Source organism: Gossypium hirsutum, chromosome D07 (assembly GCF_007990345.1).
Source record: "Gossypium hirsutum isolate 1008001.06 chromosome D07, Gossypium_hirsutum_v2.1, whole genome shotgun sequence".
In the NCBI taxonomy this organism is placed as follows: domain Eukaryota; kingdom Viridiplantae; phylum Streptophyta; class Magnoliopsida; order Malvales; family Malvaceae; genus Gossypium; species Gossypium hirsutum.
Genome location: NC_053443.1, coordinates 3,200,871 through 3,214,042, shown reverse-complemented (window position 1 = coordinate 3,214,042; position 13,172 = coordinate 3,200,871). Strand labels below are relative to the sequence as shown.

At 29.4% G+C, this 13,172-nt stretch overlaps 1 protein-coding gene across 1 annotated transcript; it reads left to right on the top strand.

The window, feature by feature from the left end:
- The first annotated feature begins 4,601 nt into the window (after nucleotides 1-4,601).
- LOC107953805 (molybdate transporter 1) lies at nucleotides 4,602-6,555 on the top strand. Its single transcript, XM_016889216.2, has one exon. It carries the CDS (start codon nucleotides 4,640-4,642, stop codon nucleotides 5,984-5,986), a length of 1,347 nt encoding a protein of 448 aa, XP_016744705.2. The 5' UTR covers nucleotides 4,602-4,639; the 3' UTR covers nucleotides 5,987-6,555.
- The last annotated feature ends 6,617 nt before the right edge of the window (nucleotides 6,556-13,172 follow it).

Genomic DNA, 13,172 nt, shown 5'->3' with positions numbered 1-13,172 from the left:
CAAAGGGTGGATGGAAACACAATTCAACAAGAGTGAAAGAGAAGAAAAAAGAATGGATGAAGCACATCCTATTCATCACTTACGTTATTACTATCATATGATATCTAGTTGTTGGAAGCTGGCTGGAGTTGGATAAATGTACACCAATTCCATTGATGGCCTCGGGTGGGTGAATCTTGTATGCATTGCCCTTGTGTTAAACCAAGTCTCTGGTTCAGGCTTCACCACATTCACAGTACCATTTTCCTTTCCATCATTGATGCATGGGCTAATGCTATCTCATACTATCTTCCCATATACCTTTCCATGTCCACATTCCTTCACTACTTGCATTCCCTTTTTGTTTACAATTTCTTTTACCACAGATTTTTTGATCATTGGCGAGTCTTCTTAAATGAAATGAGGGAGAGTAACCATGTAGCATGTGTATGTTGTGGTTTAAATAAATCCAAACTTAGTGTTAAAACTTTAGACATGATGATGTTAGGAGGATGGTCACGAATTTTTGAAAAAAATATTAATCTCAATGAACCATAATACGAACATGATTGATATCATAATAAAAAAAAATCAAAATTACCTATTTTTTATAGTTTTATAATTGTTGAATAACATCTTAATTGAACTAATATCAGGTCAAATAAAATGGAATTCCAAATATGACAAATTATTGTTTTGTCATTAAAGTGAAGGAAGTGAACACTTCCTTTAACACATTGCAACAACTTCAAATATTTTACCATTGCTCAATATTTTCCCTTTGTAAAGCCATAACTTTAATAGTACATAGTACTGAAATATTTATTATGATAAACTTTTATTTAAAATATTATATTATATAATACGGATTAAAATATTATTATCAAATCAACAAACTTAATCTTGTTACTATTATCCATTTTAACTTTAATAAATATTTTTTTGAATTATTTCGTTATAGATATCGGTCATATCTGTTCTTTTTAACACAATGTTAGAACTATTCATAATCCCTTCCCGACTCATAAATAGGAGGATAATATATTTCAGCATACTCGAACCCATATTGTCCTACATTGACAACAATATTCATACCAATCGAGTTAAAGCTCAATCTGACAACCTTTATAAATTGGTTAAAATACCATCAAATTAGATTTTTTCAACTTTTTTTTTTCAAAATTTTAATTATTTTCATGTAATTTAATTAAAGTTAAATTAAGGTGGAGAAGATGTTACGTATAGATGAGTGTATAGTACTATTTGAATTTTTTTATGAACAGTAAACACAAATTACATCATATTAATGACTTAATCACACCCCGGACTTTATCTTGTTGAAGATCCCTCATAACCTCGTTAGGAGGCACATCAAATATTTGTAGGCTCGACTTCCATGCAAGACAAACCTTAGCCAAATAGTCCGCAATTAAATTTGATTCTCTGGATACTACTCTGATCTTTCATTGTTCTTTAGAACGCATGATCCTTCGAATAATTTGATGATGTGGCTCTATTTTATTAATGTATAAAAATTAAATATTTTAGGATAATCTTAATTTAAGTAATCCCTATTTATTATACCCAATTAAATATAATCAATATCAGAATAAATGTTTTCAACATATAAGCAAAAATTAATGAATGTAAATATGACTATCATCGTGGCCACCTCATTACTACCAAGAAGATATTTACGTTAACATCATGTTGTTTACGATACATACAAAAGAAATTTTTATTTATTAAATATAAAAGATATTTAAATTAAATTAACAAACACATTTAATAGAAATATAAAAAAATGGTTGAAATCGAGAATCATGTACCTGCAAGAAGGGCTTCATCCAAAATATTTTTCATGAAATTTCATAATGAAATAAAAAATATATATGTTAGTTTAAAATTTTTTCAAAATACGTGCTTTTATGTATATTATAAATAATAATTTTAGAGAAACAGAAGTGTCACAAATTTTATATTGATTAAAGAATATTCTAATAAGTTATACTTACACTATAAATAAATATCAAATTTCTCACTATTTTGTTGAGCTCTTTAGAATTTTTTTTTTCATTTGATGAAATTAATGAGACTTATAATTTAAAATTATATATATATATCTCAATATTTTTACGAACTTTTTAGAGTTTTTCCATTTAAAGAAATTCTTAAAAGAGAATTTATAGTTTAAAGTTATTTATATATAATATGATATGTACTATAATATTGAAAAAGAGAAACAATAATGTTTAAAGAAAGGAGTATTGGTTTGGAAATAACCTAGAACCCGGGCATTCTAATATAGTAATAAGTTTTTTTTTGGAACAAGAACAATATGCTAATGCATATTGAAAATAACTAGTCAACTTACTTTTTGTTCAAACTGTTGTCTAAACAGATTCTCTAGACATGAAATTGAACAAGATAGAGAACAATAATGAAACAATGCATATAAGGAGAAATAAGCACACAATGTTTACTAACGCAATTCGAAAACGATCTTACCCTACGAAGTCTTGCCTAATAAATAATTTATTCAACAGTTGATTCAACCGCCTACTGGCTAAAGCCCAATCTACCCTTACAAAAGAAGCAATTGCAGCCCAACTTGGTACAACCACTCACCCAAATACCTTACTTACAAATAGTTTAGACTATCACAAGCAATGCCAAAAAGATGCAACTTCAGCATATGAAGGCAGCCAACCAAATTGAATTTCCTTAAAAGCATAACAATCCTTGATAAATAAACTCCAAATTTTATCCCAAGATAAAGCCTGGTAAACCAATTAATCATTAGCTCATAAATCACCAAGGATTAAAAGAATAAATATAAGTCTTAATTGATAAAGCATGTTTCTTCCTCAAACAATTACACACTAGAGTTTGAGATAAACTGAAACATGTCATAGGATTTATTTGCTTATGATAAAAACAAGTAAAAAATGGCAACATCTAATGACACTTGGAGTGTCGAAAAAAATCTATTTGGATAGGTATTTTAAAAAGGTTGTCTAAACAAGGATTGAAACATCAACATACACATCCAATGCGATACTAAGTTAAGTTTGTTTTAAATGTTAGGCAATTTATTTTAAGTACCATTCCAATACAGTACTAAATTTGTTTGACATGTTTAACTGTTAGGCAGTTTGTCTTAATGTTGTTTTAAATGTTAGGCTGGAACTATTAGGCTATAACTATATGTTTTAAATGTTGTCTTAAATAATGTTTCAAATGTTAGGTTGGAATTGTTAAGCCAGAACTAATGTAGTAAGGTTGGCGTATAGAGTATGCAGGTATTTTCTTTTTATTTTTGAGTGATTTTTGTCATTATTCAAAATTTTCTGTTCAAAAAACAAACATTGTATTTTATCTTGGGAATAGGGAAAGTTTTGTGGAAACACATTGCCTTTCAAATTTGTAGGTAAAAAGTTTCCAATTTCTATATTTTTTATTTAATTATTCATTATTTATTAGGTTAGATTTTTTAAAATTTTCATTATCTATTAGTTGTATTTTTATGGTAATAGTAATTTTCAAAATAGAGAAATAGAAGTGTCATAAATTTCATATTGACCAGAGCTCACACCTAAACAATTAATAAATGTACATTTTCTCACTATTTTTATGGGCTCTTTAAAAATTTTTCATTTGAAGAAATTAAGAAAAAAAACTAATAATTTATCAACATTTTATAGTTTTTTCATTTAAAGAAATTTACGAGAGAGAAACAATAATGAAGTTTTCAAAATTGGATAATTTGAATAAATTCACAAGAGAGGACTTAGAATTTAAAATTATTATTTATATATGATATATATAGAAACAATATTATTTAAAGAAATGAGTATTGGTTTGGAAATAATCCCAGAACTTCGGAACTAGAACGATTCCAATATAATATTAAGTTTGTTTTAAATGTTAAGCTGAAACTGTTAGATTAGAATTGTATTAAGTTTGTTTTAAAACCGGAATGATACGTAAATGCAATAAGATTGACATATATAATGTGCATGATGTATCCTTAAAACAGTTTCTCTCTCTCTCTTTTGTTATTTTCTTCTTTTGATTGATTTTTAGTATTATTCAATTCAAAGGTGCAACAAAAATTATTGTACTTTATCTTGAGAATAGGGAAATAATTATTCTTAATAAAGTTATGCGGAAATGCATCGCCTTATAAGTATCATTTTTCTTACTATTTTTTTTATTAGATCTTTAAGTTTTTTCATTTAAAAAAATTTACAAAAAAATACAGTTATTTGTTTATACCTCTATTTTTTAAAACTTTTTTGAGTTTCTTCACGTGAATAAATTCATGAAAGAGGGTTTACAGTTTAAAACTATTTATATATAATATGATATATATTATATAAAAGTGAGTTTAACGTTATTTATATATAGTACAATATATACATTATATGAAAGAGAGAATAATGTTTAAAGAAAGGAGTATTGGTTTGTAAATAACCCAAAACTTGGTCTTTTCAATATAGTAATAAGTTTGTGTACTAAATTTATTTTAGAACTGGAGTGTTGTGTTAACAGTAAGGTTGACGTATTGTTTTTATTGTATGCTTAGCATAAGATAGCTATCATCTATAAAACCCACACATTCCATCTCAGTCCATACACACTGCCGTATTTCAAAGCCATGGAGTCTCAAAACCCCCAAACATCTGAAAACTTAGACAGCAACTCCACCTCTCTTTCACGGCATAACTTAGTTCACAAAGTGAAAAGCAACTTAGTTTTTCGATCCAAATGGGCAGAACTGAATGGTGCCATGGGAGACTTAGGCACATATATTCCTATTGTATTGGCCTTGACACTTGCCAAGGACCTTAACTTAGGCACCACATTGATATTCACTGGTGTCTACAACATGCTCACCGGCGCCATATATGGTATTCCATTGCCTGTCCAACCCATGAAGTCGATAGCAGCGGTAGCTATATCGGATGGTCCGGATTTTAATATCCCGGAAATAATGGCGGCCGGGATTTGTACCGGTGCAATCTTGTTGGTCTTGGGTGCTACAGGGTTGATGCAGCTAGTGTACAAACTGATACCTCTATCTGTTGTTAGGGGAATTCAGTTGTCACAAGGCTTGGCATTTGCTATGACTGCCGTTAAGTACATTAGAAAGGTTCAGGATTTTTCGAAATCGAAATCTAAAGAGAATAGGCATTGGGTGGGATTGGATGGACTGATTTTGGCTATTGTTTGCGCTTGTTTCATAATTGTTATCAATGGTGCGGGTAAAGAAAGAAATGAAAGAGAGACTAGTAATGTTGATGATGAAGAAAGGAATATGAGAAGTACGAGAATCAAGAAAACCATGGCTAATATTCCTTCAGCTTTTATCGTTTTCTTATTAGGCGTAGTTTTGGCATTCATACGAAAGCCTGCCATGGTGAAAGACATTAAATTTGGACCTTCATCAATGGAGGTCGTGCAATTCACTAGTCATGCATGGAAACAAGGATTCATCAAGGGAACCATTCCTCAACTGCCATTATCAATTCTGAACTCAGTGATTGCAGTCTGCAAGTTGTCATCAGATCTGTTTCCAGGAAAGGAATTATCAGCTACTTCGGTTTCGATAACCGTGGGGCTAATGAACTTGGTGGGGTGCTGGTTTGGTGCCATACCATGCTGCCATGGTGCAGGTGGGCTAGCCGGGCAGTACAAGTTTGGAGGCAGGAGTGGTGGGTGTGTAGCCATTCTAGGTGCAGCCGAATTGGTGTTGGGTTTGGTTTTAGGAACATCTTTAATGAGGATTTTGGATTGGTTTCCCGTTGGCATATTGGGTGTTTTACTATTATTTGCAGGGATTGAGCTAGCAATGACCTGCAGGGATACGAATTCAAAGGGAGAATGTTTTGTAATGTTGATATGCACAGCTGTTTCGCTTGTAGGGTCAAGTGCAGCACCGGGATTTGTTTGCGGAATGGTGGTGCATTTGCTTCTCAAACTAAGGTTACATTTGTTTAATTGATCCAAGCAATGATTTTTAGAAAATAAATTATTTTTATGGAAAAACTAATATTTTATGATAGTTGGATCAATATGTGTAAATATTTTTTTGTTATTTGATAAGTTTCTGAAAATATTTCATAAAAGTTATTTTCAATGAAACAAACATTTAAATTAAGTTTTAATTAAGCATGATTCATTATTAAGTTTATATGTGATATTAATTATTATAAAATAAATTTCAATTGTTATAAGGAAATGTTATATATTTATAACAAATATATTTATGTTGTGTTGTTTCAATAAGAACAACTTTTAGAAAATAATTTCAAAATAATTTTCTAAATAATGAAAAATATTTATACAAAATCATCCAAACATAACAAATTATCAACTTTTCCAAAAAAATTAATCAATTTTTCAAAAATCATTTTTGAAAATTATTTTCAGTTAACACCACCATGCTTTCAAGTAATGCTTGGATCTCCATAACAATACTATGGTTCTTGCATATCATGTTTGATTGATATTGTAATTCTACGTGTAATGTAAAGTGTGTTTGTACAATAAAAAATAGTAATTTTTCTCTTCTCTAATTTTCATATCAATGTATATTTTGTTTAATTGTATAAATTTTGATTACATAATTACATAAATTTAAATTTTAAAACTATTATTTATAAAAATTATCAATATTACTTGAAAAAAGATTCTAAACAAGTAACAAAATCTAAAACCAAATCATTATATACAATATGTCAATGCAAAAAAATATTCGACAATACAATTATTAATAAAATTAATTAGAAAAAAATAAGTATTTTAGTAATTTTATCTAACTATTTTAGCATTCCATATTTGTTGATAAAATTTTCAAATTATTTAAATTAGATTAATAAAATATATCATATAATTATATTTTTTTTAAAATTAAAATATATGTTTTAAATTTAAAATATTATTGTTATTATATAAAAGTAACTCTTCAAACTTAAATTGTGTACGAGCTTTTTTGAAAAAATCGTAATTAGATTTAAGTGTAATTGCTTGTATTTACCTATGTATAACTACTTCAGTTCTCACTCTTTAAGAGTTTGAGAATGTAATTAGGGTGCTCTAATTACATTCAATTGAATAAGACCTACTAATTACGATGGTTATCCAAACATGACAAACATACATGTTAGGACCAAGGTTGTCCAAGGTTGATAACTTTTGGAACAACTTGAATATTATGAGGTGTTGTCATTTTGACTTGGGCCTACATATACATTTTTTCATAAGCAAATGGGATCCTGGACATATCTTATTTCATCTCAAACTTATGTGGATCATATGTGGTGGCTGAAGAAAGATTAGAAATTGACATGTCTTTATTGGATAAGGCTTATGCTTATCCTTTAGCCTCTATTTTGGATGATTTATGTGTTGATTTTATGGAGATTATCAAGCTTTATCTTGAGATAAGATTTGAAGATTATTTATCTAATATTATTGTAGTGTTAAAGAAGTATTTATCTCTGCTTGTACTAATCGATTAAGGCTGCCATGTTGAGCTTATAAATAGGCAATTGGGTCGCAAATGAAGATGCATCTTTTAAGAGAGTGATGTGCTAATTTGTTGAAGTTTCTTTCTATTGTTTTTCCTTGTATGTTTGCACTTATATCGTAGGAATTTTTTGTGAGAGGCTGAACTCTTTGTAAGTGAGAACTTGGGTGAGTGGTTGTATAACACCCCTTACCCGAGACATTTGCCAGAGTTGAGCACGAGGCGTTACCTAACTTAACTTATCAGTTCGGAGCATAAAAATTTGCTTTTAAAATTAATTCGCTCGCGTTTAATCAATATGTCCCTAGAAAGAGTACTCGAGACCCTAAAACATACAACGGAAACGATTCGGGTCCAAACTGGGAACATTAAAAATTTTTCGAATACTTATACAAATCAAAATAATTTATTTCACCATTCACAATAAACTTGTCCACCTGCATAACTGTCACTAATTTAATTATAACTCGAGTTAAAAAACTTGAAATTTAGATCCGTAAATTTTCCCTGAAACTAGACTCATATATCTTCTTACCATAAAATTTCCAAAATTTTTGGGTTAACCAATTAGTACAGTTTATTCGTTAAAGTCTCCCCTATTTCACTGCCTGACGGTTCTAACCTCTGTTCACTAAAAATTAATTATCTCATTGTACAAACTTCATATGGTGCTTCTACTTGTTTCTATTGAAAATAAACTCACTAAGGAATCTAGACATATAAAATATAACTCATAATTCTTTCTGTACAATTTTTAATGATTTTCTAAAGTCAAAACAGGGGACTTCAAAAACCATTCTTACTCTGTCTCACAAAAATTCAAATATCTAAAATTATATAACTCTTTTGGTTACTCTATTTCTTCATGTGAAAATAGACTCATTTAGCTTTAATTTCATATCTTATTCAGCTTCTAATTCAATTTTCACTATTTTTGGTGATTTTTCAAAATTGAACTACTGCTGCTGTCCAAAACTGTTTTAGTAAAAAAATATTAATAACCAAGTTTATAACACCTTCACTTCCTTTCAATTAAACCCTATACATGCCATATAAACATACATGCACAATAAAATTTATTGAAGTAATCTGGATAGTGTGCCATGATGTGTTGATCCGATCCACCGATTTCACATCAATCTATAAAGAACATTAAACACACAAGAGTAAGCTTACAAAAAGCTTAGTAAGTTCATAGGCCCATAATAAAATTTTATCAAGATTTCACTAACAATATTAATAAACAAGTATAATTCAACATTTCCTGCCAACCACAATCTCAAACAATGAATTTGCTCAATCGAGCTCAATATCAGATATCAACTTATTTCCAATATTTAGCTTCAATTGCACTTACAAATACTTGTCAAATTGAGGATCGTCTTACGGATTTGAGTACATCGTTTGCCCAGTGCCACGATTTGCTTGAATCTTTTACAATGCTATAACTCAGTATGGTTTTCTTCATTGAAATACCATACCTACTTTTCACAACTCAGCATGGTTTTCGTTACTGAAATACCATACCTACTTCTCACAACTCAGTATGGTTTTCTTTACTGAAATACCATACCTACTTTTCACAACTCAGTATAGTTTTCTTTACTGAAATACCATACCTACGTTCCACACTTTGCCATGGATCCACCATTGACTTATTCGTCAATTCATCACTGGTTACTGAACGTATGTACTCAATCTTGCATATCCCTTAATTTGAACTAACAATCTCATTTTTTTTCTCATTTTACCATAATCATATTTCAACAACAATATACGAATTGATACAATATATCATTCCCACATTAACAATTAATCATAAAATTTCAGCCGTATGAACTTACCTGGACCAATTTGTAGGAGTTGTAATATTTCAGGGACTAGTTTTGTAACACCCCTTAACCTGTATCCGTCGCCGGACTAGGGTTACGAGGTATTACCAAACAAAACACAGTTCAGAACAGACATTCTTTACAATTCATAGGCCCAGTAATGTATTCTCCCTTATAAAATTTTTCGAAATAAATTAATAAACCAACCTCTTATTCATACAAGTCAAAATCATTTATTCGAATCACATATCTAACCACACAGATCATGCTTTATCGAACATTCTCTTATACGAATTATATTTCAATATCTAACCATTTCAATTACGTTTGCTAATTCAAAACTTTCAAGCCAAGCCATCAAATATCAAAACCAATTTGTACATGTTTCAAAATTACAAAAATCCAAGCCATATCATTAACTAAATAACAAACGTAATATTTAATAAACATTATACATACACCTGTTAAACTAATTTAGCCATATCTCGCAGTTTAATAATTATTTGCACATAAAACGTTAGGTAACTTTATACATGACCAACTAATTTTTTTTTAACATCATCCAACCATGTGCATAACACCCTAAAACCAAAAGTCATTTCTAAATTCAATTACCAAATCATAGCATTTTAAACATTATAACCTTATGTACATTTTACAAAATCAAATTTAACCATTTTCGAATACAAATGCCAAGTCATGAAATATCTAATTTGCAAGCTAAATAACATATCTAACATGTTATATTCAACCACACACATGAACCTCATACCTAATTCGCATGCGAAATATCATGCCTATAATTCATATACACAACCAATTAATATTTCAATAATCAATCATTCAATTAACCTTCATATCAATTAGATCATATACATTCTTTGTCATTCAAAAATCGAGCCTAAATAGTCAAATACCATAGCCGAACATATAACTACCTATATATATAACACATTTTATAACCATCATTGAATCAACGATTTGACCTTTTTAAAACGAACTACAAGCAAACATTTAATAGGCATATGTATTCATATCTCAAATGTCCAACAATTTGAAAAAAACGACGTTTTGGTTATCAAATTTAACTCAATAAATCATAACATCTCCATCACCCAGTCTATAAGATAAACATATTATCTCATATCTTAGCATCAAAACAATATGTCATTTATAGATATTCAAATGACCCCTTTTACCAAACCATATTATACCACTTTTCATGCTCTACCAAAGTGAGTTAATTAATAAGCCGAATATATACCCTACTTACCACTTCTCATTGCCAAATCATATAACCAACATCACAACATATTTACCATAAATCATACCTCTCAATTAAGCTTATAACATGACCAAATATAATTACCAACATTTGCATCATGAACAAGCCATTTGCGCATGGCTATATACATATACAAATTTCAAAAAATCAAATATATCAAAACTAGCCTATACATGCCACATAACCAAATCTCAATGCGTTTATTTACCGAAATGAATACTGGATAGTGTGATGAGATCTCCCAAGACTTCCAACCCGAGCAAGTCTCCGGAACTCTATAACATAGGAAAAACACACAGAGTAAGCTTTGAAAGCTTAGTAAGCCATAAGCAAATAAATCATTCCAATAATGTTTATAATTCAATTTAACTAAGCTGAATTTAACAAATCTCAACCACATATACATTCATCATATTCGTAATTTCTTAAAACCACATTAGGTAACTTCACTAGACTTAATTATGGATGGACATATAAACCGTGTTTTCAAATTTATATATCTACCATTAGCTCATTCGTAGGATTAAGCTTCCACAATTTCATTACATACCAACCGAATCATGGTCATTTATTACAGTTTATTCGTAAAAATATATCAATTTCTTTTTATACACTTCCAAGCCCGAATAACCATAACAATTCACACATCAAAACCATGTTCCTGTTTCATAATGCTCATGTCCGAAACATAGAACCATTATTTCATATAACGAGCATATATAACACATCATTCATTATCATATATTTCATGTATATCATCATTTTAATCATGCTCACATTTCATATCAAAATTTCATATACAAGTCATTTTTACCTAAATCATATATGGAAAAAACACAATTACAATTCTACATTTCTTATATGATTAATTTGTTCATAGTTCAATTGCTAATATTCACATCTCATTTTCACATAAATTATATAACGAATAATCATAATCATACTCACTTTCATTGCTCAAATTCATATTCATCACAAACATACCTGATTCGGATGCACATTCATATACTCATTTATTTCTCGGAATGCCCGTTGAACCGTTCGGAATCAAATAGGATACTTGGATAGCTAAAAAAAACTCGTACAATGCCAACGTCCCAGACGTGGTCTTACATGTAATCAATATCGATGCCATTGTCCCAGACAGGGTCTTACACGAAATCAAATATAATGCCGATGTCCTAGACGTGGTCTTATACATAAATCTCAAATCGATGCCAACGTCCCAGACGTGGTCTTACACGATAACACATATCGGAATCCTATGTCATGACATATGTATCCTAACTATTCCTATGGTTCGTACGGGGCTTTTCGGACGTCGTAATTCTATCGATTCAAGCTCGTAACTAGTTCTCCAACTCTAAATTCAATTCGGCATATACACATATATTTATTAAAGATCATTTCAGCACATATAACATATATACATTCAAATTTAATAGCATTTATTTACTTATGAACTTACCTCGTACGGACGCGAACGGACCGGAACGACTAATCGATAACTTTCGATTTTTCCCGATCCAAATCTGATTTCCATTTTTTTTCCAATCTAATTAATATCAAAATTAACTTAATTATTCAACATTTCATTAAATTTTCATTCAAGAACATATAAATGGAAATTTGCATTTTAGCCCCTAACATTTTGCATTTTTCTCAATTTAGTCCTTATTTCAAAATAACATAAAATACACAAAATTTCACTAAATCCTTGTTAGGCCGAATTCTACCCATACTACTAGCAGCCCATATTTTTAGTTTATTCACACATTTAACCTTGAATTTTACACTTTTCTCAATTTAATCCTTAATACACATTTTTATCAAAAATCACTTAATTAAACATAATAATCTATCAACAAAAGTTTATATTTCATCATCAAACCACAAAAACATCAAGCTAACATCAATGGAAAATTACAAAATCATCACCAATTCACAAAATTGAAGCATGGGCTTTAAAGAACACAAAGCAATGATCTCAAAAACGTAAAAATTATCAAAAATCGAATAAAAACTTACCTTGAATCAAGCTTCAAAAATGGCCAAACCTAGCTTAGGTTTCTTTTTTTTTTTATTTAGTTTCGGTCAAAATAAGATGAGGATATGGCTTTTAAATTTGTTTGTCTTTTATAATAATAACTTTATAATATTTATTATAACCTTTATAAATAATATAAAAACTATATATTATAAACATAATGCCATCCACTATCTTAATTAATGGCCTAATTTCCTATTAAGGACTTCACATTATAAATACATTAGCAAGTTAGCACTTTACACATTAAGTAGTCAATTTCACATTTTACGCGATTAAGCCCTTTTCTCAAATTAAGCACACAAACAATAAAATTAATTCACGAAACTTTCACACATGTTAATTCATGCATAATAAACACAGAAAATAATATTAAGATATATATATTTTTTATTTTTATTATTTTTTTGGATTCAAATTTGTGGTCCCGAAACCACTGTTCCAATTAGGGTCAAAAATTGAGTTGTTATAAGTTTGATATTTTCTCTTTTCTGC

Excerpts from the sequence above, each read along its gene's own strand:
- LOC107953805 (XM_016889216.2), top strand. The coding sequence starts at position 4,640 with ATGGAGTCTCAAAACCCCCAAACATCTGAAAACTTAGACAGCAACTCC.